At 35.2% G+C, this 26,264-nt stretch overlaps 1 protein-coding gene across 2 annotated transcripts; it reads left to right on the top strand.

Annotated features, from left to right (window-relative positions):
• Positions 1–37: 37 nt before the first annotated feature.
• On the top strand, positions 38–24,437 carry Smp_060940.1 (protein kinase; the record flags this gene model as incomplete). 2 transcript variants are annotated; one of them, XM_018795656.1, is made up of 12 exons in its annotated part: positions 38–151; positions 193–310; positions 355–585; positions 5,577–5,843; positions 6,972–7,179; positions 9,455–9,663; positions 10,328–10,866; positions 13,371–13,726; positions 15,887–16,157; positions 19,391–20,036; positions 21,416–21,580; positions 24,339–24,437. In XM_018795656.1, the coding sequence occupies exons 1-12, from the start codon at positions 54–56 to the stop codon at positions 24,435–24,437; spliced, it is 3,207 nt and encodes a 1,068-aa protein (XP_018649948.1). In that variant the 5' UTR covers positions 38–53. The 2 variants fall into 2 exon arrangements, with proteins under 2 accessions (XP_018649948.1, XP_018649947.1); XM_018795657.1 differs by having other exon boundaries at positions 38–188; positions 237–310.
• Positions 24,438–26,264: the final 1,827 nt, after the last annotated feature.

Here is a 26,264-nt window from a genome sequence, read left to right as displayed (position 1 = left end):
CTTGGATTTCGTTCAAAAGTGTTAGGATAAACCTGACGAATGATGTCAGTACTATGTCTCTGACTTCTTTGGCTGCATACCTTTCTATTTGTATTTTCGCATTTGTAGTAAACATACATGTTGAGGGCTTATCTCCGTACGGTTCACAAGGGTATCAATTCATGTTCAGAAAATATTGTTTTTTAATTGTAGGGTATTAATAGCAAATACTGTTGATGGTTCGTTCATCGGTTTAGATATAAAAAGTGGAAAGTTGGTTTGGAAGATAGATGGCCCTCCTCTTGTTTCTCAGAGTCTGAGTGATCTCCAGGTATCTTATCATCCTGACGACTTAATAATTGTCACATATTTTAGCTCATAACAAAAACGAAGTCATATAGCATTGTTCCTTCTCTTGACGGCCAACTTTTTTTGATGGAGAGAAAACTAACGGGTGACTCAGATCTGTTACGTGGAGCATCACTGAAGGCATTACCGCTGAGCATCGACTCTTTATTCTCTTCAAATTTTATGCTCACAGAAGATTCACTATTAACTGGAGGACGAGAACATTCAACATTCACTTTCAATCCTAACAACGGCAAAGTGAGTCCGTTGCATTTGGTGACAAATCGCATTAGTTTTTATTTGATTTAACTGTTCACAGAGTTTGTTTAATCTAGGAAGAATATCTTTTACTCGACTAAGGTCTTTAACTCAGAGTTATCAAAAATTAGAATTTCATGCTTAAGAAGTTTGTTAAAGTATGTGTGGGCGTGTTTACGGAATTTTGAATCAACTTCGGGAACCCCATTATTAGACCGAGACGTACATTCTATCCGTACTACTTATAACCAACAACAGCAGCCATTCTTGGTGACAGACGTAGGGCTCGGACCCATCTAACAGGTGTTTGCATGTTAGTGCATGGTTTCAAAACATTTGAAGCATGTTTTATGGGTGAGTGCACTTTATTTAAAAGTCGACTTGACCCTGAACTAATGGACAGTCTGGTTTCAAAACACATTTAATATTACTTTACTTTGTAGCCGACTTTTAATTTAAATGCTAAGGGTGATTCGTTAACGATGTCACATACTTCGGTTTCGACACCTAATCAGCATTGAACTTCTCACATCAACCATAACAAAAGCGAAAGAACGAATAAACATTAGCTATGAATTGAAGTGTTCTGAGTCATGTGAGTGTTTATAAAACGTGCAAACTCAGATGGAAACAAGTAATTTCCTCTGCTATTATCACCTACCTTTTTATTCGAATTTATCATAAAGATACCAATGTAAGTGAATCTGTTCACTCCCAACTTTGGTGGGTTTGACGTTTCACCTGGAAATCCTGGAACACAAATGAAGTAATCTAATATTCTTCCGAAATGAGGATATTCGGCCATTCTATTTATGTCAATTCTTGAAGTAAGCCATTCTTCTAGAGTACCCGCTGACTGAGCTGACCCACTAGACGATAAAAATTAGATTCTCACTCTGCGGTTTTCGATGTTCTCTCTTTAGCCTGAGACTCGGTTCAGACGATAGTAAAACTGTTGCTCTCAGACTTTAAGGGTGCAGTTCAGAAAAGTTTGCTCTCAAAATCCTTTCTTATAGTTGCCTTACTGCTTGCACATAGCAAAATATCTCCATGAAATTGAAGAAAAAAGTACATCTGGGGTCTTAATTACTCATACAGATATAGAATACTCCACTAGAAAATTGGAAAACTCCGATTCCAAGTTAGTCTAGAGTATATGTCCTATAATTCTAACTTAGGCCTGTTACTCCTCCACCAGGAGCATAGGCTACCCACTAGTATTCCCTGTCGAACTCTATCCTGGCCAATCCTTTCCGGTTACTACTCATGTTTGCTTCCGATTCCCGACACAGTGTGTTCTTTGACCTTCACCTTTTCCGTTTCCCTTCTGGATTCCAAGTTATCACCTAGCTTCGTGATGCACTTCGATGATTTCCGGAATGTATGTCCTATCCACTTGCAACGTCTTTTCCGAATTTCCTCTTCAGTTGGAAGATGGTTTGTTCTCTCACAGTAGCCTTGCTGATGTTATCCAACCAACGGATATTGTGTATCTTGCGTAGACAATTGTTTATAAGTACTTGTTTTGTTTTGATGATGATTGTGGCAGTTCTGCAAGTTCAAGATCCGTACAGTAGAACTATCTTGACGTCCGTATTGAAGATTCTGACTTTATTATTGATTGGCAGTTGTTTTGAGTTACATATATTCTTTAACTGTATGTGTGCTGCCCTTGCTTTATCAATCCTTGCCTTTACATCTGCATCCGATCTTCCTTGTTCATCGATGATGCTCCCCAGATACGTGAAAGATTCCACCTCTTCCAGAGTTTCTCCATCAAGTGTGATTGTGTTTGTGTTCTTTGTGTTGTATTTGAGGATTTTGCTTTTTTCCTTGTATATGTTGAAGCCTATTGATGCAGAGGCTGCTGCTACAGTAGTTGTTTTTTTCTGCATTTGTTGATATGTATAAGATAGAAGGGCCAGGTCATCTAAGAAGTCCAAATTGTCTAATTGATTCTGAACTGTCCATTGTATTCCGTGCTTCCCGTCAGATATGGAGGTCTTCATGATCCAGTCGACCGCCAGAAGAAAGAGAAAGAGGGAGTGTAAGCAGCCTTGTCTGACTCCGGTCCTCACTTGGAATGCGTCTTTCAATTTTCCTCCATGCAAGACTTTACAGTGTTGTCCGTCGTCTGAATTCTGGATGATGTTGACGATTCCAGGTAGTACATAGTATGAGAGAGGGTTCCCCAAGGTCCTTCTATCCACACTGTCAAATACTTTTTCATAGTCAAGTAAGTTGATGTATAGTGATGAGTTCCATTCAATTGATTGTTCAACGATGATCCGTAGTGTGGCGATTTGTTCTGTGCACGACCATTTGTTGCGGAATCCGGCCTGTTGATTCCAAAGTTGAGCGTCTTTTGAATCTTTCATCCGGTTAAGCGAAAATCTGTTGAACACTTTTCCTGGTACCAATAGTCGTGTGATGCCTCTGTAGTTCTCTCATTTGCTCAGATCTTTCTCTGGCCATAATCCTAAGGAAACGGATAATTTATAAGGCTGATTATCGGCTACAATGATAAAGCATTTCCTTTCTTCTGTTTCTTTATGGATCACACTTTCAGGCCAAAGGTTTGAAGCTTGACCGATACTCAACTGTATTCAGGTAAGATATTTGGTATTATCATTCCGTCTACCTAATTTATAATCCGGAACAAAGAAAACTAATTCACAAGGTGTAAGTAGATCCAGTAGATCTGGTTAAAATTTAGTTTTCAGTTATTGGAATGTAATGATTCCCAGAATGGGGTTGTATGCGAACACCTCAGGCAGAGTGAGGGCATACAACCACCTTTCTCCCTTGTTCCATTCGAGCAGTGGGGTTAGGCAGGGTTGCCCAATCTCACCATTCCTCTTCAACTTTGCCATCGATGACATTCTGGAAACAGCTCTGATGGATGTAAGTAATTGCAGTGTGGATCTGCTGCCTGGAGAACGACTTCTCGACCTCGAGTATGCGGATGATATTGTCTTACTGTGCGATAATGCCCAAGGCATGCAATCCGCACTTAATCAGTTGGCAATCAGTGTCCGCAAGTACGGTATGTGCTTTGCACCCTCCCAGTGCAAAGCACTCCTACAAGACTGGCAGGATTCTAATCCTGTACTCACCCTAGATGGTGAGCAGATTGAAGTAGTTGAGAAGTTGGTGTATCTAGGTAGCTACATAAGTGCTGGTGGTGGCGTGAGTGATGAGATCGATGTACGTATAATGAAAGCCAGAGCGGCTTATGCCAATCTGGGCCATCTTTGGCGCCTTCGTGATGTTAGTCTGGCTGTAAAATGTCAGATCTACAAGACGTCGGCGAGAGCAGTTTTGCTCTATGCTTGTGAAACCTGGCCTTTCCGAGTTGAGGATGTTAGACGACTCTCTGTGTTCGATCATCGTTGTCTCCGAAGAATTGCTGATATCCAGTGGCAACACCATGTTAGTAATGCAGAGGTTTGGCATCGTGTGTTCGGGCGCAGAGACGATAATTCAATTGGTGTCACCATCTTGAAACACCGACTTCGGTGGCTTGGACATGTTTTACGAGTGTCGTCTCAGAGAATTCCACGTCGTGGTTGGATAAAACGGAGAGGTGGTCAGTGTATGACATGGTGTTGTGGTATGAAAGAAAGCCGCAAAGGGCTAGCTTCTGTTGGTCCTTCACGACTCCGTGGCTGGGGTCCGAGAGATGGTGCAACACAGTGGCTAGAGACGTTATCAGATATGGCTCAGAATAGAAGCCAATGGCGGTCCTGCTGTAACCTTCTTCTACTTTCTTCATAAAGAGTGGCTATAACTTTCCTAACTGAGAGAGCTCTTCTGGTTGTACATTCAGTTCCCCCCATCATCACTCTTCTCCTTTTCTTTTTTCCTTTTATATATACGCATCTTCTTCCTTCTCCCATTCTCATTATTTTGTGTGGCGCATATGTATCTGGTGCCCTTTTGTACCAACATGTATGTGTTTAAATAAATAAATAAGTAAATGGGGTTCCGGGATTATGTAACTTCCTAGCTTTAAACTGTCAGACATGAGTCATAATGAAAGACTACTGATCCTGGTTTAGTTATCCATTGTTTTGTATTTCTGAGATTAATAAAACCTATCTTTTTTCATTTGAGGTGTATTCCTCTATAATTTTCATGCGTATTTTATTATATGATTTTCTTTATTTAGTTGGTTGGTACATTACTGTTATTTCTGTCTCTGGGGGACATTTCTCGGCACTTGTTTTTGTAAACCATATTTTTAGTATAAAAAGTGATTAAAATATTTATCCAATAAATAAGACATTTCTGGTTCCTCCACATTCTGTGACTAGGGGGAAAGTTGGAAACACTAACAGCATTTTATATAAGATATAAGGCTAGGTTTTTAATTTATGTTCACTCTTAATAATGAACTCAAGAATTTTCAAAGTGGATTGCCACGTAGACTTACTATTAATGGGGTCATATTCCATTCTGAAAGTTCTAAATATAAATAATCTGGCTCACAAATTTGAAACAAAGCAAGCACTTAATGCTTTTTTCAAAGAGTTAAATTGAAATGTATTATGGTTTTTAGTGTCTCGATTTACCAGCTCCTGTATTTTAAATATGGACCACTGTCAATCCTAAGTCGTTTAGTCATATTCCCTTGGATTTTTGAACCGAGACTTATCAATAATATGTGCGAAATTAAGGTTAGTAGTATTAAGACAAAAGCAGTACTTATGCCATGGAAAGATTACTTATTAAATTGAGCTTTATTGGCTTATTTTAAGCATAGTCTCGATTTTCAGAGCTTTTTTCTCTTTTAGCTATGTATGATGTGTTAGTAAACAAAGAGCAAATAGTTCTTCCTGTTTCTTGTTAAATATTCAAAGAGATAATTTGTTCTCATTCATTTTCGCTTCCCTTCATGATTTCCTTGTGTTATGGCTCTCATTCTTGATACGTTCTTATTTTCCGTCCAATTAATTTCAGCAAATATTCCATCTTTGCTTGTTTTACAGATCAGATATAATTGTACCCGTGATGGGTGTACTAGCTCTGATGTTGATAAAAAATTGGTTGAAGAACCCTTAAATACAAACGATCCGACCATTATAGTGTACAGAGTAAATAACGTAGTCCGCGCCGTAAGTGCTCCATCGGGGATTGAAAAGTGGAATTTGAGCGTTCATCAATACGAGCTTTGCCTGTTAACTGGTGGAATTCCTACCCCAACTACTGCCGTGCAGAAGACTTCACCTATTTGTAACGTACCTTTGGGTACTCCAGTAAGTTGTTTATATACGCTGTCAAACACTGACATAATGGAATATTTTGGTATATGTATGGGACTGTTTTATGCGGCTTTTCTATGAAACTGGGTTTTCGTGATAATAATAGTTGTACGAGTATTTAATGTGCATCTAAAACTGGTATTATTGTGGCAAGCGAACGAAATGTAAAAGTTCTTCGTGATAATAATAATATTTATGTTTCGAAACCATCGTAATTCTGACTGAATCAGTTGGACCAATTTATTTTTATTCAAAACAAGCAAGTACTAGTACAAATGTCCATCAGAATGAATATGAAGCGTACAAATACGAAAACAAAATTGTGAAAAGTTAGACAGGGGGTAAATGAAATCAAGATAAATAAATGAATCAAATAATTGAGCGAGCATAGTTTATAATAGGAGAAACAGTTCAGACAAAAAATACAACCAAGAAGACTTCTTTCAGTTAAAAGACTTCCTCTCACTCCTATGAATAATGTAAAAGAAAACTACAACCGACTGCCATTGGCTTCTATTTTGACCCAATTCTGACAAAGTCTAGCCACTGAGTCTTACTATCTCTAGGATCCGGACCAGGGAGTCGTGATAGACCGATAGACACCAGTCCTATACATCGTTTTTCCGTTCCGTAGTGTCTTTTCATACACTGACCCTCTGCCCTTAACAACCATTCCCAGTGTAAACAAATAATGGGCTATGTGGAACCTTTTATCAATCTAAAACATTTTATTTAATTTTATTTGTATTATGTGATTTCATGCAACGGGATTTATTATAATATAACATTACATTCTGGTTAATGAACTTAGATTCTGAACTCTAGTAATAAGTCAACGTCTGGCCAAGTATAAACTTTTAATTTAGCTGGATGATGAGAGTGCTACTAGAATATCATGTTGTAAACCGTTTCTCTTTTTTGTCCTCACTCATATTAAAGTGTCACAAGAAAGATTAACTTATTATCATACTTGGAATAACATTTAATGTATACTTATATGATTTCATCATTACCCCATAGCAATTGTCTAGCAACAATAATCGGTAATTTAAAACAATTGGATTTTGGATAGATCTCACTATAAGATGACTATCTCGTAATATTTGCTTTTTTCATCTTTAGCATACTCACAAGAAGTTTGTAGATGAGTCATTTGTTGATATGGAAGAACCAGATTGGGATATTGGACTAGACAAACATACAATAACTGCAAGAACTAAAGGTTTACAGTCTGAAGAAATATGGTCCTACAACTTTAATTCAAGGATTTCAAAAGCTTGGATTTATCGTAGGGACTTACAAAACTTAAGACCACTGTCACTGTTTATGTGTAAGTTTTCCTATTCAGTGTACGTCAAGTGTTATATTTACTATGGGTGTAACATACGTGACATATCTTCATATTTTGCTCTAAACCAAACAGGTATAGACCTATTTTTCGTTGTTAGACATTATATCACTTAGTATTTTTGAAACTAATGATTGGTTTTTCAAGAGTCAATTTTAATTCACAAATCAGTCCTGGCCAAGGACTGCTAACGAGTCCCGTGCTAGGTTGTAAAATCTATTGACAAATCATCACTTTTAGTAGTTATCTAACTAGTGCGATTAACTTGCTAAATACAAGTTTAAATCATCTAGCTTCAGGCCTCGTATTTTTTGCATATAAAGACTGGTAAGACTATTTGTCTAACCAAACCAATTTAGTTGTAGTGTGATTTTTATCTGCAAACTAATATTTACAAGTTAGTTATCTCATACGATAAACCATCAATATCAACTTTTGATAAAAATCATGTTAAAATCAGACGGTTGGTTCTTTTATTGTTTACTTTATGCGAAAATCAATTGTAACTCAATGACACTCACTTTTTGCTTCACTATCTTCCTTTGGTTGTTAAAGGGTTGATATTCTTCAATCATTCACTACCATACCTAACCTAGAAGTTCATTTGACGATTAAAGTTATATGGAAAGCGTTTACAAATTTTACACATTTCAATTAGTCTCTATATCAAATGAGTCTAAGTCATTTACACGATGTGTTTTTTATACTTAGCTAGTCAGTTGTAAACCATGATCACATAGTAGTTACCAAATTATTGAGATGGTTGTTACTGATTTTAATCTTTACCTGTGTTTGGTACTATCTACATAACCCTATTCCCGATAAAACTAGGATGGTTTCAGACCTGGATGTAGATGTATAGACCAAATATTCACCCTTTGGCAGGTTCTGGAACGTAGACATACATTTCGACGTCCGACTATAGTTGTACTCTTCGGCCTTAAGGCGGCGTTTGACTCCCTTGATCGTGAAGTTCTACTGTGGCGTTTGCCATTGAAAGGCATACCAAAGAAGTACCTTAACCATGTATAAGCTCCATACTTGAATACTATTGGTCGGGTCAGAGCTTATGATCAACTGTAATTGGGATCGATTACTTCAAGTGGTGTTCCTCAAGTTTGTCTTCTCTCCCAATTTTTATTTGACTTTATCATAACATGCTTTTAGAGGTAATACTTTTATCCTTTACCGGGAGATTTCCTTATGACTTAGAATACACAGACGATACAGTTCTGTTTGATAATGCTGACAAAATGCGGAATCTTCTGACCATCTTAGGCAACAGCGCAAGCATGTTTGGGATATAGTTCTCTCTTTCCAAATATAACATGTTACTTCAGGATTGGCTTGGGTCATCGCCTAAATTAGTGATATGGCGTGAAGCGTCTGAACTCATATACTACTTCACTTATATTCGGAGTCCCATCAGTTCTGACGGTCTGGAGTCTGACGAGATCTCGGCACGGATCCAGAAGGCTTGAGTGACTTTTTCCCACTTCACTTTTGGGAATTTTGCTTCATCCTACCTTATGGATGTAGAACATATCCATTAAAACGGAGGATATTCGTAGGTTACTAGTAATAGATAACAGGTGTGTTCAAAGTATTGCTCATGTATTTTGGGACAACCGAGTAAGCAATGCCTGGGTCAGGAATAAGATACTTGGTAAGGATGGCAAATCGATTGATGTGATAGTAAATCTCCATCAACTGAGGTGGTTGAGACATTTGTTACGTATGTCCAACCACCACCTATCTCGATGGGTGATATGCGATGTAGGAGTAACCTGTAATAAAGTTAAGGGACTACAGTTTATTTTGTCTATCGAGCATACAAAGTGATTCATATTTAATACTAGTTAATCGCAGTAGACTAATTTCCCAACAGATCTAATTACTTCCACAATAACTCTACATGATCTTTTTTATCACACATTATGGTGCATTAATTATTTCACCCCAATAATCATCCATGAATACAAACCGAGCTTATGCCATGTAGACAATTAACGTAAAGCAAAACAAATTTCAATCCTCAATACTCACTGTTCTTCGTTCAAATATTTTGCTGTAAGTAGAACTATAGAATCATTCATAACGTCTGAATTCACTCAGTGTCTATCGTTTGTGCATATCATGATTTATTTCCTATTCGTTTTTTCCGGACGTTGTGTTCGATTAATGTTTTACATGTATTTTGTATGTAGATATTGTAATCTAACTTCCAATAATGCTAGAATGTTAATACTAATTTTAGATGACAGAGTTGCCTTACTATTAATTGAAAAGGTGAATGAATTTAAAAAAGCAACTGCCATTTCAAATTTGGAATCATTAAAAGAAAAGGGCTTGAACCTGTTCAATGGGAAAAATACTCTTTCCTCATCACGTAAACAAAAACCTGATTGTCCATCACGCGATCGTCTTATTTATCTTGGTAGCTTAAATGGTCAGCTGTATGTCCAAGTAAGTTCATGCAATCCAAGTGATGTGGTATTGAATGGAAGTTGTGAACTTAACTACAGGTTTCATTTTCAAAAGTGATATAATCAGTCAGTTTGTCAAACACTGAAACCTTGTTTCAGACAAACTTTATTATAGTAGCTATGGTTTTGGTCGCCCATTTTAATAAAGTACAAAAGTAATCGATGTAATAACCCTTGGATATCCTACATTATGCTGACAATAACGATTTTTTGTGTAAGGTTTGTATGAACCACTTTTAATCTAATTAAAGAGTACCTCTCTTCATCATGGTTATTAAAATAATACATTGTGGTCAAGTGTGCCGTAGGGTTTGTGCTTATTATGAACTTGACAATTATATAAATTTCGATTTGAAGTTTTGTAGATCTGACACCAGCTGATTTCATATTTAAAAAATTTTAAAACCATTTTCACAATTTCATTTGAATTTCAAGATTTACCTTGATGCATTAAACTCCAGTTCACTAGTAAGCGGTAGACTCAAAGTTAGTCATTGCTAAAGTGAACCGTTGTGAGTTTTCTCAGATGCTTGCGTTATAAAAGAATTTGTTGACATTTTTATACTTTTCTGTACGTGTAGATTAGTTCTCAGCTAATATTATTCTAAATAATTATGTTATCATGTTCTATCCCTTTAATTCAGACTGAAGATGGTGTTGATCTTCCCAATCCGGAAATGATAAATCTGTCTAAAAGCTTATCTACAAATTCGGCTGAATCACTGAATAATCGTCGTTTTGATCTAACTGGTTACTATCAAGCATCCTATTCAAACTCGCCCAAATTGAAAAAATATACACAACCATTTCTTTTATATGATAGTGTTGAAGAAACAATTGAAAAGGCTACCGCTTTAGGATTTCCAAGTAGTGTGGGACAATTCAAGCCTGTACTTGGTTTTCAACCGGAAACAATACCTGAAAAGGCTCTAACTTCAACTGATATCGAAATGAGTGACACTAGTGGTATACCAGGACAATTTCTTGATAATGCCAACGATTTACTCATGCTCCTATTACGTGCCAGTGAGATTGCTGTAAATCATTCACCGTCTGGTATTGAAAATAGTAGGTCGTTAGGATTTAATCTGTCTACATATTTCATGCAATTGCTTGTTTTGACTGGAGTAATTTATTTTACGGCACATTGGATAATGAATGTGAAAATTAACTATGATACACAGTAGGTTTCTTTTTTTATAAAAAAACAAAATGCTTAAATAAACTTCTATTTTATTTATCTTTTAGTGATCTGCCAGCTGATTGTTATTTATTTACTGCACTAATTGTACAATGTTTAGATTTGAGGTTATAAAATACACCGACTAGTAAATAGTCTATTTTATGTGTTCTACATTAGTTTCATTGTGTACATAGAATCCATCTAATTCTAACGCATCTTTACACTTGGATAGTGATATCTAGGACAGAATTTTCTGTATATCTAAACCATACTCCTATATTAAATAGGAATAATATATTTGTAAAATCTCAGCGAATGAATTTGAAGTAAATCCAACGTTTCGTCTGGCAATCTGGTCCAAGCTTTTTCAAGGAATTTTATAAATATATTATTCCTATTTAATGTCTTACATCAACTCGGCGCTCAAATACTGCGAAACTATTCGCTCTAATTTAGACGAAAGTCCTTATATACTCCTATATTGTTTTCAAAAGTATAGATTGGGAAATACTGTTTTTTTATTAGTATGCTATCCTTTGGATTATAAATCAATTAGCTAGTGCAAATTGCTTAGAATAGTACGGGTTGGGTTGATGTTAGAGTAACACATCTTTCTTATATAATAAAATACTTTGATGGCTATTAAAACTTAAATAGGAATAATATATTTGTAAAATCTCAACTAATGAATCTGAAGTAAATCCAACGTTTCGCCTGGCAATCTGGTTCAAGCATTTTCAAGGAAATTAAAACTTTTAAATGTTTTAATCTAATGTTGAATTAACTTTACGTTTTATATTCTACTGAATCATGTAAAAAGAGATAATCGATTCACACAAGTACAACAATACTGTTATTTGACAAAACTTATAACTAGTATTTTAATGCCTGCATGTTTGTTAGCATACTTCTATGGAGTTTTAATTTGAATCTCTGAAGAAAAAAAACATGATAAGGTATCTAAAAGATGAGCTGTTGATTTTTTTCAAATGATAATAAATACAATGGTAGTAGCGAATATATTCGATTTTGTTCTTTTTTAAACTTTGAAAATTAAATAACTATGGACTGAGTAAAGCCCATCAGTATTAATAAAATATTGAAATTCAGAATGATATTAGTAATAGCTGTTGTTTTGTCAAGTCGCTTAGATTCTTCAGAAGTAAAAGGAAGTCATTAGTTATTGTTCTTTTATAGGATTTTTAACTTCTTTCCATGTTAGTTGTTTAATCATTTTACTTACAAACAAAGCATATCTACTAGTGATTGTTTTGTTTTCATTGCTGATACACATTATTTGCCTTACAAATTTACATTGAGCAATGGGACTTTGTGGGGGATTTTGATTGTTACGAAGTTTTGTGAACATTTACTTAAGTTGACTTATCATCATTCCAGTAGGCTGAGGGTGATAAACTGTAATACCTTTTGTGAATTTTCTTATTAGCTGTCATTTTTGAGTAATGTGAGTAATGTTTTTCTCAAAAATAGCCCTTCAATTTATGACAACCATTTCTAATATTTGGTGATCCTTGCAATCTACATATGATGTAGCTATTTGTCACCAGTGCTACACAGTAAGCAGCAGTGTTAGATTTTTATGTTACAAGTGTTTAATCATGCATAAAACACTAAGGCACCAAGCAGAAGAGTGGCTTAATAGCTAAAACACTCAGCGTTCAAACATTAGATCATAGATTTGAACCTCGCTCCACCTACCTAACAAGGCTTAAACCGCCGAGTAGTTTCACTAACCCTCACACCTTAAAAATGACCTAAAACTATTATTATTATTATCATTATTATTATTAGCTTTATTCAATATTATATTATTTGGTACAAAATCGAATTCTCAGCATAAAGTATTTCAACATGTTTACTTTTCTTATTTCTTCTTTGCTCCTGATGATAAACATTCAGTGATCGCCAGTTGGATGTCGGCAGTTCAGTCAATCGACATATGAATAATGTATATTCTTTTTGCTGCATGTTCCCAGCAAACACGACATCTCTGATTAGGTTTTTTGTAACCTTTACAGCGAAAGGTTGTACAGTTTTCAGAAACGCACCGGAATAGGTTGTGTGCTTAATAGCCATAATGATGTATTAAAACAAACAATATTAGATAACTTGTTGAAATATATAGATGACAGGAACAGGTAGCCCAGATGTTTAAGCAGGCCGCCCGGGTACAGGAACCTATACTTTGTAAGTTCGTTATCTAAAATACCAATCAAAATTGATGTTAGCCTTACCACGTTCATGACTTATTGAATACGAAATAAATGCTCAAATCATTACACTTCGGATCAGTGACTGGCACTAAAAATAACTTATTACAAACTTTAAGTAGAATTTTTCTGTTTTGAAGTTCATGTTTTGTTTCCTTTGCAGAAGTGACGTACATCAAGTCACAAAGCGTCAGAAGTACAATTTTCTATTCATTGGGATATCATAAAAGTATATTTATTGTTGACCTAGTTATTGTTTTTTCATTAATTTAGGTTGAAAAACTACTCGTTTCAATCTGAGTCGTGTAATTTGGAATCAGTTGTTGTCAAGACACACAGTTCATCGGAAAATTTGTGTGATACACTGAAATGTCTATCATGTTCAACTCCGAATTATTTAACATCAAATCCTTCATGTCAGTCTCTGCTTACTACTGCCAATACGCAACCACCTAGTTTTATTTCATCATTTGAAACAGATTTCAAGTATATACGTCGACTTGGACGTGGTGGTTTTGGTCAAGTGTTTGAAGTTGAAAATCGTCTTGATGGTTGTCGTTATGCTATCAAACGTATTAAAATGAATGATACAGACGATGATAAAAATATATTTCTACGAGAAGTAAAAGGTATGCATGAGAAAACAATATTTATAATTTTAAATTCCTTAACTTTCTTCACCATGATAGCAAACACTATGTGAATTTGAGATCATAAAAGGTTGTTGCATATTTATAAACTTATCCTGTTTAATGTCAACAAAATCGGAATGATATAGTGATCCACTAACTTTCATTACACAAATTTCGCTAGTTATTTCATATGAAAGTATATATTGTAGACATTTGATTGAATAACCGTTATATTATCTGTTCAACATTCAACCAGTTTATAGAAATGACTTGACAGCCAACTAGCTCCCAACAGTTTTTAAATGAGGTATATATATACCGTTGCTTTTTGTATCATTCATAATCTCCGGGTGTTTTATGGAAGAACACTATTTTTTTTATCGTTTTCAGATTTGTATAACTGTGATTATGCGACAGTCAGTCAGTCAGTTACAACGTAGGACCAGGCACATATATGCATCGGTCCAAGTTGCCATACCTCGTTAGCACCACAAGATGAACACCGGATTCATAGAAGTAGTTAATTTAGTGGTGGTAGTACATAAAGAAAGATTGTATTTAAGGATATAGTATAGGAAGGAAGAACGTTATGAAGCAATTTCAATCTCAAGGTTTAAGGGAAGATAAAGAGTGTATACACCTACGCCATTGTGATCGATTCTGAGCCATGTCACCTACAGTCTCCAACCATTGGTTACGATAGTCACGCGGACCCCAACCAGGTAGTCTGCATCTACCAACATGGCTCAGACTAGAAGTTAGTGACTTCAAACACTGATGCCATGTTTTGGTTTGGCCGCCCCTAACTCTCTTCCAACCATCCCCTACACTAGTCAGCATAGCGCGTCATGAGTAGTTTAATTAAGATCAAGATGTCTAATAATTCTCATTCATTTTATACGTGAAATCTTTAAGTGAATTGAGGCGTGATTGATTACCGACATATTAGTAATGATAAGACATGATTAGAGAATGAGCTCCCGACCGTTGCTGCTACATTGATATGGTGGTCAGGCTTACCTGTCGTGATGAACCAGTCGGGCTATACTGGCTAGAACAATCATCCCTCAAGGTCCTAACATACCAGGCAGGTTGGTTGAAGAGCAGTAAGGCTAAAAACTGCAAACCCAAGGTCAGAGGATGAAGTTGTTCTGCTGATTGTACAGAAGTATGACGGCAGTAAGGTGTTTCCCTCAAACAACCAGTATAACAGCAATGCTGCCTTCCCAAAAAGGAAAGATGGAATTAGAAAAGGTCTACCCTAAAAATGCCCATCTCGCCTTATCCCGCGGATATCCGTCCCCAGCGGTAAGATCTCAACAAGCACCGAGCTAACACATTGTGTTACCGGACTCAAGCAGTTGTCCGTTGGGCACTGCGGTCACTCTATCAGGTCACTAAAACCAACTCTAACTCAATTTCCTTTATAGGTACCTCTAGAAGAATCCTTCCACGGTATGGGCAATTGGGAAGTAGTAACCACCCACACACCTTTGACAGTACTCAGCAATTGAGCGAAGCAAGGACCATCCAAAGATGCTAAATATTTAGGATTATATAATATTGCAAATGTCGTCTACTGTTGATTTCTACTCTAGACTCACTTTGTGTAAACCGCTTATACTTCTGTTAATAAGCTATTGCTTGACCTATATTCAATTCTTAATTGTTGGTCGGATATCGAGTGTCTGAGTTACGTATCTAGCGATCAGTTTAGTCAAGTCTTATTGATCCTGCTGGCCGTATTATCTCGTATTTATTATCGAACTTTCTCAAATTCCTAATTCCTTCAGTTGTATTAATTACTTTAAATTATAGTCTGAATGATTTTTGCTTAGTTTTTAGTAGTTGCCTATGTATTTTACTCTTCAGTTCTTTTTCTTTCTGTCACCAAAATAGTAGCAGTAACCCGTATTTCCTTATATTATTGTAAACTACACTCATATCATTGCTAGTATTATTAAGGCTAAAAATATTCTATTTATTCTTTTCGTTTATACATGTATTTTGGTTTGGTTAATTCACCTGTGGGTTTTCTGAAGCTCTATTTTTAATACATTCATAAATCGATAATATAAATAGTTTTTCAGTATTGAAAAAAGATTTTGTACACAATTGGATGCGAAATCTTTTTTTATTTTGTAATTCTTTTATCAGCTTTAGCTACACTTGACCATCCAGGCATTGTCCGCTACCACCGAGCTTGGAAGGAATATCCTCCTGCTGGTTGGCAAGAGTCACATGATGAATTAGTACTCGGTTTATCTGACGACTTAACTTCCAGAAGCAGCGACTTTACAGATTGTGGGAACAACGAGAATTGTCTGTCAAATACCCTCTTCTCGTCAAATGTCGATTCGCGCCATTCTAGTGTATCGCTCTGCGTGGATAAAAGCTCAATAGGATTAAATGAGTCTCATCACTCCAGGTGCGTCATTTTTTATTATTTAAATTAGGGTTATTAACTCGATGTTTAGAATTATTTGAACTGGGTTTTTATTTGTGAATAAACTTGGATTAATCAACTTAAAATGAACTACTAATTTTTATTATCCTGTGGCATAAGAACCCTCCATTTGGGTTTCTAGCGAGAATCCAAACCTTTATGAGTTGATCGAGTGTTCCATATGAAATGGCTTATATCATGTCGTGCTAGATATCAGTGTTTCACTAGTTGATCGTAGTTGAGGATTACAATTGGCAAACTAGTACTCAGTGACTTGGGATTTTTCCATATAGTATATAAGAATCATAGTTTCTGTTCTCGAGTTAGTACTTAACAGGTAATAATGTCATTGGTCACAAACTAAAATTAATTACACAGAAACACTGTTAATCGCATTTTGTGTTCGTGATTATTAGACTTTCTTCTATCTTTTCAACTTAACACTTCAGCTATTTGCATTCATTTATTTACTTTTCGTACATCTAATAACTGATAGACCTGGGCAAGTAGTTCATAGTGGAAGAGTACAATTGATTATTAAACATATTGAATCAATCTGTTAAATATTCACTATCAAAGAACGTGACATTAATTTTACATCATTTCTTATTGTGAATTTTTGTCATTTTTCCATGCTACACGTTACGTAGTTGTGTATACTTCTTTAATATTACTAGTGATATGTTACACAGTGTGTCTTTTTACTAGTTGAAGTACTGTCATAATGAATGAGAGGAATTCCCTTCCGCTTTCAGCTTATCAGAAAACATATAATATAAACGAATATTTTATCGCGGAAAACGAATGAAGTTGAATAGTATATAAACACTTTACATGTTTAATAAAAACTGCAAGGTTCCTTATAAACTTCTGTGACTTATAAGTGGAGTATTTTCCGTATAGAAATCCATAGATTTACCTGGAAGTCTATCCCATAATTCCTAAGAGATACTACAACTAAATAAATGAGTCATCTATAATTAAGTACTCTCTATCTGTAGGTTCCCTCCTTTTCCATGTGCATTTACACTCTTTTAGCGTCATTTTGTATCAACAATGATATTTTCATTCATTTTTCTATTTGTTGTTTGAATTTTTCCATTGATGTTTAGGACTGCAATTGATCAGTCTCTTATTGACATGTGTGTATCCTGCGCGGATTGCCTCAATATTGCCTTAAGTCACAGGCATTATAAGGAGAGATGAATAGTGGCCAGCAGTGGAATCCAGGACGCGCGTTTCGTCCCGTTTGGGACTCGTCTCAGAGTTGATGTTCGCTCCGAGACTCGAATGATATTTTCATTTCTCTAAGCAATTCAATATCCTGTAAGCAGTTAGTGGTATCACCATCGAGATAAGCCAGAATTCGGTCGATGGTCATAATCATTGTGTAGTTTGCCTTATGCCCTCGGATTCGCCATTTCAAGCGTGGTTCATATTTGATTTTTAATTAGGAAACTATCTACATTCTTCTGTTGACCGAGAACCAATACTGGTAGAATTTTTCTAATAACACATTCACTCAACTACAATTAAATATGAAGAAAGTAGTGTTTCGAATTCCGGATAATTTTAGCTAGTTCAACATCTCATAGTTATGAGAAGTGGATATTGAGTTCCTCACATTGCTTCTTTCCTTTTAATAACAAACCTTGAAAATTACTCGCAAATTATTCTTGTAAAATCAAATACAGCTTAAAAGGTGTATCATAGATACAAAACTCAGTTCATACAACACTGTAGTGGTTGCGGGCCCGTGGTATTTATTTATTTATTTAAACACATACATATTGGTACAAGGAAGCACCAGATACATATGCACCGCACAAACCTCATTCGATTTGTGTGAGGGCTGTGATACTGCCCGGGCGCCCAAATCGAAGCAGGTGGTTTTCTTAGGAGGCCACACCCGGAGCCTTTGACCTAAAGATCCGATCCACAAGGCAGTGGAGCATCGTAAGGAGATGCAGTATCAGGGCAACCGGTGAACAACAATTGGTTCATGCGCCATTTGTTCCTTCAGGATATTGGAGCCCATGTGCACCATTGGTTTGGAATCAGGGTTTTCCAACTCCCCTAGGTAGACTTTCCGTGTCCACCAACCCGGTTAAAGCGCCGAACATTCGCTTTTCGTCCTCTCAATTTCGTAAACAACACTCCCGCCACGAGAAGGCAGTGAGTAGGACTTCCCTGGCAGGGGCTGTATACGCGTGGCCATGTGAGAGCGTTTCGAGGAGAGCGGACTTTCCCCACTCTTGGCCGTACCAGGACATTCGGAGGTGGGCCCGTTGTACGACAAAGTCGGTGGGAACTACTGAAATTCAGTCATAATACCACAGAATTTGTTGAAAAGTTCCCACCTTTAAAACCTCCAGTTATGGTTTTCTACGATAATCAGCTGAGTTTACGGCACATCAGCTAGATCAAACCCTACAAGCAGTGTGTCAAACAAACTCACGAGAACCATTAACGTAGTAAATTAGAGCACGAAAAGATTTCAAGGGCATTCACCCTTACGAATTAAATCATAGAAAAAACTTTCTGTTTTAAGAGTAGGGAGGAGGTTGAAGTACAAATTTATTCCTCAATGGTAATCAGTGAGTGATAAAAGAGTGTCTTCAACAATATTCCACTCATGTGGTTATAATTTACAAATTGAACAGAAATGTGACTTTCCTGAAAACTGAATAATACATGAAATAAGTCAAAACTATCATTTGTTTAACAATGTCGCCTTTGAACTATCTTTCATCATTTTGTAGGAGGAGATGATAAAGTGGTCAAGGTTTCAATTCATTAGAGAGTGAGCTGTTCACAAAATTGATATTCTCCAGTCGTTTATCACATCTCGTTGTGTTTACTTTGTGTCACTATTTTGTGTTTAAGCATATTATTTAAATAGAAGAGAATCTACTCTACTGGTTAGCTGTTTTATCCATTTTTAATATCATAGCTCTCTTCCACTTATAAAATTCTACTTCATACCTGAATTTCCCACCGATGTGTTAAACGAATATAATCCTCTTATTTCAACTTTATGTCGTATGTTCAAAATCTTACTCAGCTGGAGAACTGAAATATTCAGGGCTTGTGAAAAGTTTTGAATTATCTTATACTCTGTTAATCTCATTCAATTATGACTGATGTTTACAGGACTCAAACTTTTTCCTATATTAGGAAAATATTTAGTTGTTTTATTTTTGATTGCATTTCAGCTATCGAAAGCTTTCAAAAGCTTGTTTGGATGACAGTCTTATCGTTTTTGATCATCAAAATAGTACTGAAACACTTTCATTAGATGGTTCAAGCCTTACAGAACAATCCATCAAAGATAAATCTAAAAATGAAACTAAATATACATGCTACTTGTACATTCAAATGCAATTATGTTCTCCAATAAGTTTACGTGATTGGCTTGTTTCTCATAGTATTCCAGAATCACGTCCACCACGCGTTGAACTGATTTGTATGTTTCGTCAAATCGTTGAAGCTGTAGCTTATTTACATGATCATTCTTTAATGCATCGTGATCTGAAACCTTCAAATATCCTGTTTGATTTAACCAATCGTCTTAAACTTGCCGATTTTGGTTTAGTTACTTCTATGATTGATGACAAATTAAATCAGTCAGACAGCTCTTATATTAATTGCAATAAACGAGGGGAGCAGTCCTCATGTTCTTCAGTGACTACTATTGTAAATGATTTAAATGGTCAATCAGAGCATAATAATAACAATGCCATTATCGATCGACAACTATATCCTTTGAAAGAAATTAGCACTGCTCAACAAAAGCGTTCTGTATTGACACGTAGACATACTGATCACGTGGGAACAGACCTATACATGAGTCCTGAACAAGTGAGATATTTTAGTTAAATTATGTTTTAAAAATCATTATCATTTGATTAGTTATTGTATTATTGCAAAAGCATAATTTGTGTTGACGGCTTTCACATTTCTCTGATTTTTAATTCTTTCGCTGAAATTACCAAGTCTCTGTAAATGGTGACTAATGGTTACTAATTCCAGTTACTGTATTCCTGTTTTATTAAGATTACAAACTGACTGAGAACCATTGAAGTTTTTCGTCTTTAGTCGCGTTTCCGTTAAAACACACTGACTTACCCTTTAGAAAATGAAATCACTATTATTTGAATCGTAATGATGATATTCTGTCATGCCTGTGAACTAACTCGATTCCATCGTTTCCACTTGGTAGTTTCAATAGTTTTGGCCAAACAGACGTTTGATGAACGGGATATTTATGAATTTTCATGAGAATTTTTCTGAAAATCATGTGTATCATTGAATTCCCAGCTTATTTAGCCACTTCAGTGTCTTTCTTAAGCGTTTTTAACAAGAACATTCGATGAAGATCTTTGTATCCCATACTGATATGTCGTTGTTCACTGAAAAATTAATTTCCATTCCAATTCTTATTATTTGAGTTAGAAAAACCTACTATATGGTTGAGGTAATATTCGATGGGTTCGTTTACTTCAAGTATAATATATTATACTTGGCCTACATAGTCTATGACTATCTGTCTTCCTCACATTCTATCGATGAAACGACTCATTTCAATTTATAAGTTCGTCGATGCACCATTATACCACACGTATCGCAGTGGTTGGTATGTTTCCTTGATTGTCTGTTTTATGGAAGAACGAGAATAAAATGCCTTAAAATTCACTGATAAAATGTTTCACGCAGTTCAGGATATCCCCTGCAAGCTAATATTATCGTCAAATTTGGTTGACGAAAATGAATGCTATCTAATCACTGTTCAAAATGTTTTTCATATGTTTGTTTAAATTTTGTATAGGTTAAATGACTAAAGGAAACAAGTTTATTTGACTGCTGCTTACTTTGTGCTGAGGACTCTTTACTGTAGTCAAACATGTCTTCTTGATTATAGCAATTATGATAATCGATCGGGACTAATTGCTTTAAACACTCTTCTATGTTTGATTACAAAGGATCTGTTTTCTCAGTAGATCATTAACTATGCTAGTAGGTTATTTATTAAATCCTTGCTTATGATAGTGACGAGCTTTTAATTGTTCTAGGGCGTTATATACCCCACTTATAATAAGCTGGAGTCTAATTCCATAATACGCGCCCCACTACAAACAATACTTGGTATTTCACTGAGTATATATTTGTTATTATGTAACCAATATTGTCACGACTTTTTGTAAATCTAACTATGAATTTTCAATCGTTGAAACTTTCAGGAACGAGGAGATAATTATAATCATAAAGTGGATATCTTTTCATTGGGACTGATCTTTATTGAATTGTTGATAATATTTAATACATCAATGGAAAGAATATTTACATTGACCCGAGCAAAACATCAAAAACTTCCTAAGGAATTTATAATCTGTAATCCATTCGAAGTGAGTTTATTTCTTACCACGTTGTTTTGATGATAATGTTGTACGTAAAGCATGTTTGTTTTTGACAGAAAGTTAAAGTGTTTCATTAAAGATATTTTTGCTATGAATTAGAATTTTTAAGGTTGATCAACAATTTCTTGATTTTCATAGTTGAAAGCGTGAGTCAATTTGAAGCTAGACCACCATGGAAAACCTATTATGGGACTCCTCAGCAGTGCGCATCCATGATCCCGCACTCACGAGATTTGAACCCAGGACCTACCAGTCTCGCGCCAGAGCACTTAACCGATAGACCACTCAGCCGGCATCCAACGGTGTTAATGTCTAACTTCAACTGATCCACGAAGTTGAGCAACCGTTCACCAATCGTCTTCAGTGAGTTGATATCTCACGACAGACGTGGTTTGAACTCCACTGGCCACTGCTTCTCACTAGAACTCCTGGATTTACCTCTCGAAGTCAGTCACTAGTGAGCATATTATTATTATTATTATTATTATTATTATCAGAAAGGGTTTTGAAAGGGTTTTGTGGAGACTTAGTATTTTCATAGTTGAAAGCTTCAATTGACTCACGCTTTCAACTATAAAAATACTAAATCTCCACAAAACTCATTCTGATAATTTCTTGATTATCAAAATAAAAAAAAACACAAATGCTAATCGATAAGTGATACTCTGTGACCGAGTGATGACTCATCACAAGATCGAATTACTGATTAAAGATCGAAAACAAATCACTAGCCATATGAATCTACTTTTTATTTCAATAAAATCACTTGCTTATACACAAATTATAAACACAAAAATAAACATGATTGGATGTTATAAATAAGTGGTTAATTTCATTTTGGTAGCCTCTTTACTCTCCAATAAATGAATTCCCAACTACAAGGCTTAATTCTAGCTCGTCATTATCAACTTTCTATTGATTAGTTTTGCTGGTTTGCTTTGAATATTTTAATTTGGATTTGTATATTATTCCAATTCATGATTAGTGTAGCTCATACTATGGTATGGATTTCTATTCTATCATTGTGTACTTTCTTAACTCTTAATCAACTAAAGAGTTCAGAGTGAGAAGTCCAATGATGTATGTAGAGTATTGTTGTCTAAGGCAGAATCATAGTACTTACAATTCATGAATATTTGTAAATGATCAAATTGATTTTTACAAATACATGTGGTCAGTGATCTTTAGTAGGTAAATATTTTACTTAAACTAATCCTCGTACACTTTCTTTAAAACATATAATGTTTTTTTTAGCTTACTGACTTAATAGTATTCTACTAACTTGTTATAGGACCTTTAATCTTTGTTTGGTTGAGTGGTTTTTAAAGATCTTAACTTGACTTGAGGATGGTTAATGTCAATACATGACAAAAGATATCTTCAAATTGCTGTATTATGATCAGCTTGTCTATGGTTCTTTGTCTGACTGATCATTATTACACGTTTAGTTTTTCCTGTATTTTGGTGACCATTAAGTTAAAGTAATACATTCATTCGGCTTAATCTGAGTAGTCGGCATAATTTTTAGCTTGATTTATAAAGCTACTCACCAAGTTCAGTACGTATTTTTTGTTTATCGATTTTTGTATTGTCATTTCTACTATTGACGAGAATTATTTCAGTTGACACCTTGGTTAGTTAGTCAACTTTTCTGTTTACTAGCTTGTTTTGTTTACGCATTTTCTTACAAAAAAATCTGTTCAAGCTTCGCATGATAGAAAACGATATTGTACTATTTTATTCTATCATTCTACTGATAATCTATGATTCATTATGGATCAGTTTTGCTGTTTAAGTTTTTAAACAAGTTTGAAATTTAACTGAAAGAAATATTTTACATTTCACTTCTGTTTTTAATTTATTAACGTATAACGGAAAAAGTGGTATTATTAGTCATCTATTCCACAGTTATAAAAATAGACTCTCCTTCTCTCTGGCACATAATTCCACACGAAACTGTTATGACTTTATAAAAAAATAAGACGTAAGCTAATTCGTTATTGATTTTATGTCCGCTCTTTATCACGTGAGTTATCCGCCAATTGGAATACGACTTTTCCGATTTTAACACTGACAAATCAATGACGTTCGACCAGTATGAGCAGTCTAGCGTCCTTAATGGTCCCTTGTCCGCCTAGTTCTTCCAATTGAGTCCAGAACACCAATCACAGCTTCAGCTATGCGAATCATTGATTTCAAGCACACTCGGTTTATATACCAGACAGACAGACCACATCACACCATAAAATAGAAAATAATATTTGTACAAGATCAAACCAAATGTGGCTGTGAACGTGGGAGACAATAATCAATAAACTGAATATAATTTAGGGACAGTAATTCGGATAGTAATAACCCATAGGTCAAAATGAAGCTTATAATAAGATGAATATAGATATACACAATCTAGTTACTCAATAGTTAAACTATAAGAATTTATATGGAATAATAGTCCATTAATAGGTCCTGGAAGTTACCTGTACTCATGTCTTCGCTAGGATATAACAGAAACAATTTGAGTTGATATGAAAATTCGTAAACTCACTTCAAGATTTGATTAAAAATCCTTATTGACCATGTCGGGAAATATCTAGTTTGTTTTTTGAAACCATTAAGGCAATGATAGTAATCTTGAATGCCTAACATTCCATTTATTATGTGAAAAGCATATTGTCAAAGTTTCTTTAATCCTAAGGATTTAATCCAAATTTGTTAAACAGTATTTTTATCATTTACATTTATTTAGACTGAATTCGTGCTCAAACTTTTGGATTATGATCCAGTTAAACGTCCTGATGCTCCTGCAATCTTAGAAAGTGCACTTATTAAACAATCTGTTTCATAGAAGTGATGATGGGGTATTCGTTTTTTCAATACCCAAACCACAAATTTATCAGATTTTTGTTGTTACATCTTAATATATTTGTTTATATTTTAATTTGATAACCTCTCCTGTGATCTGTAAAGTAAATGTGTTTTTTATACAATGGATTCTGTTGTTTTTCCGCAAAACAAGGTTTTCTTTCATCACACAGAGCTATTTTATTTGTGAACTACATACGTCGTGATTGTAAGTTTAAGTGGATATCAGTTAAGGAGGTTATAAATCATTCAGATAGCTATTCGATAAAGGCTTAAAACTTCGCTCAGTGTCAAGGTCCCAATAGCCAGGTAATACAGGTGACTTTCCAACATAGTGTATTACGTGTAATTGTACTTAATTAGTGAATTGTGCTACTACCAAACAAACAAAATTTGAGCGAATGCTAGGTACATATAACTGTTAGAAAGGTGTAAAATAGCATATTACTTCCCTGGTTTCGTTAGTATGACTCTGACTGATGTTTCATGGAGAACTAAAATTTCTGTCACGATATTAAATTCAACAATAATAAACAACTGCAGGGCTTGTATTCTTCAAGTTCATTTCAGTAGGAAACTAGTTGTTCCATATGTCTGGCGTAAATCTCGAAGCTCCCGACATTCTGTTGATGAGATTGTTAGTGGCTGTTTGCATATGAGTATTTCTTCTGACCATTCATGACGTTTGCATTGGCTCGGTTTACTTAGATGAACACCAACTAGTCTGTGATACTAAGGTTCACCTAAATAACTAAACAGAAGGTCGGTGGTCAGTGCGTTTCAGAAATTATCCCTTGTTTACATATGAATACAAACGCGAAATTTTATGAATATTAGTTGTGCTACATTACAGGACAGACATGAATTGACCTAATGTTATTGTAATTGGAGCATATAACAACCAACGTATACATATATTCAAAAGTACATTCAAATTTTATGAGGTCTACTGTTTCTTTAGATCAACATCTACACTGATTTACTTTATCTCTTGCGTCGTGAAAAAAGCCTGGTTTACAACATCTGTCGCTTGTGTTATTTCGTCTTCGGTGTAGGTCTTACTTTTGGGCCTTGAACACCAAAAATTTAACAAGTCATATTGACTGGAATCTTGGCTTGTAGCAAGCCCATCCAACCATTGTATTATTTGTGTACTCTGGGTAATTTAGACATTTCATTCACCATGTAAATTTATATGTGAGTCTGATTTAGCTCATGTCTGCAAATCAATCTGTAATCTATTCTCTCATTGGTTGTAAGCAAAGACAATCAATAATTTATCCACAATCCATTAACACTCAGAAATATATATGAGTTTTTAACGCTCACTGACATATGTATATATATATATATATATATATATATATATATATTCACGTGCTTTCCCTGTGTGCTTGCTATCTGTACGCTTTCAAACTTTAACAATAAACTATCTCTATAACTGGCGTTCGGGCTTTTGAATAATCTTGAGCGAACTCATAATTCTACCAAGAGATTTAGCCTATATTTTTCAAAGTTGAAATCATGAGTCGATTGAAGCTAGACCACCATGGAAAACCTGGAAGCACTGGACGGCCGTCTCGTCCTATTATAGGACTCCTCAGCAGTGCGATCCACGATCCCGCACTCGCGAGATTCGAATCCAGGACCGAGACTGATATATATATATATATATATATATATATATATATAAAAGCTTATACCAGCCTCTCCAAACTTGACTTTAGTTTGAAGCAGTGAACTGTAGAGTTAACTAGTTTTTTACCAATTCCCAACATAGAAACTACAGCTCCGAAGGAAGAAACTCAAT

This window comes from Schistosoma mansoni, chromosome 2 (genome assembly GCF_000237925.1).
Source record: "Schistosoma mansoni strain Puerto Rico chromosome 2, complete genome".
NCBI classification, from domain to species: Eukaryota; Metazoa; Platyhelminthes; class Trematoda; order Strigeidida; family Schistosomatidae; genus Schistosoma; species Schistosoma mansoni.
The sequence above is the reverse complement of the archived record's forward strand: the minus strand, read 5'-3'. Positions and strand labels throughout refer to the sequence as shown.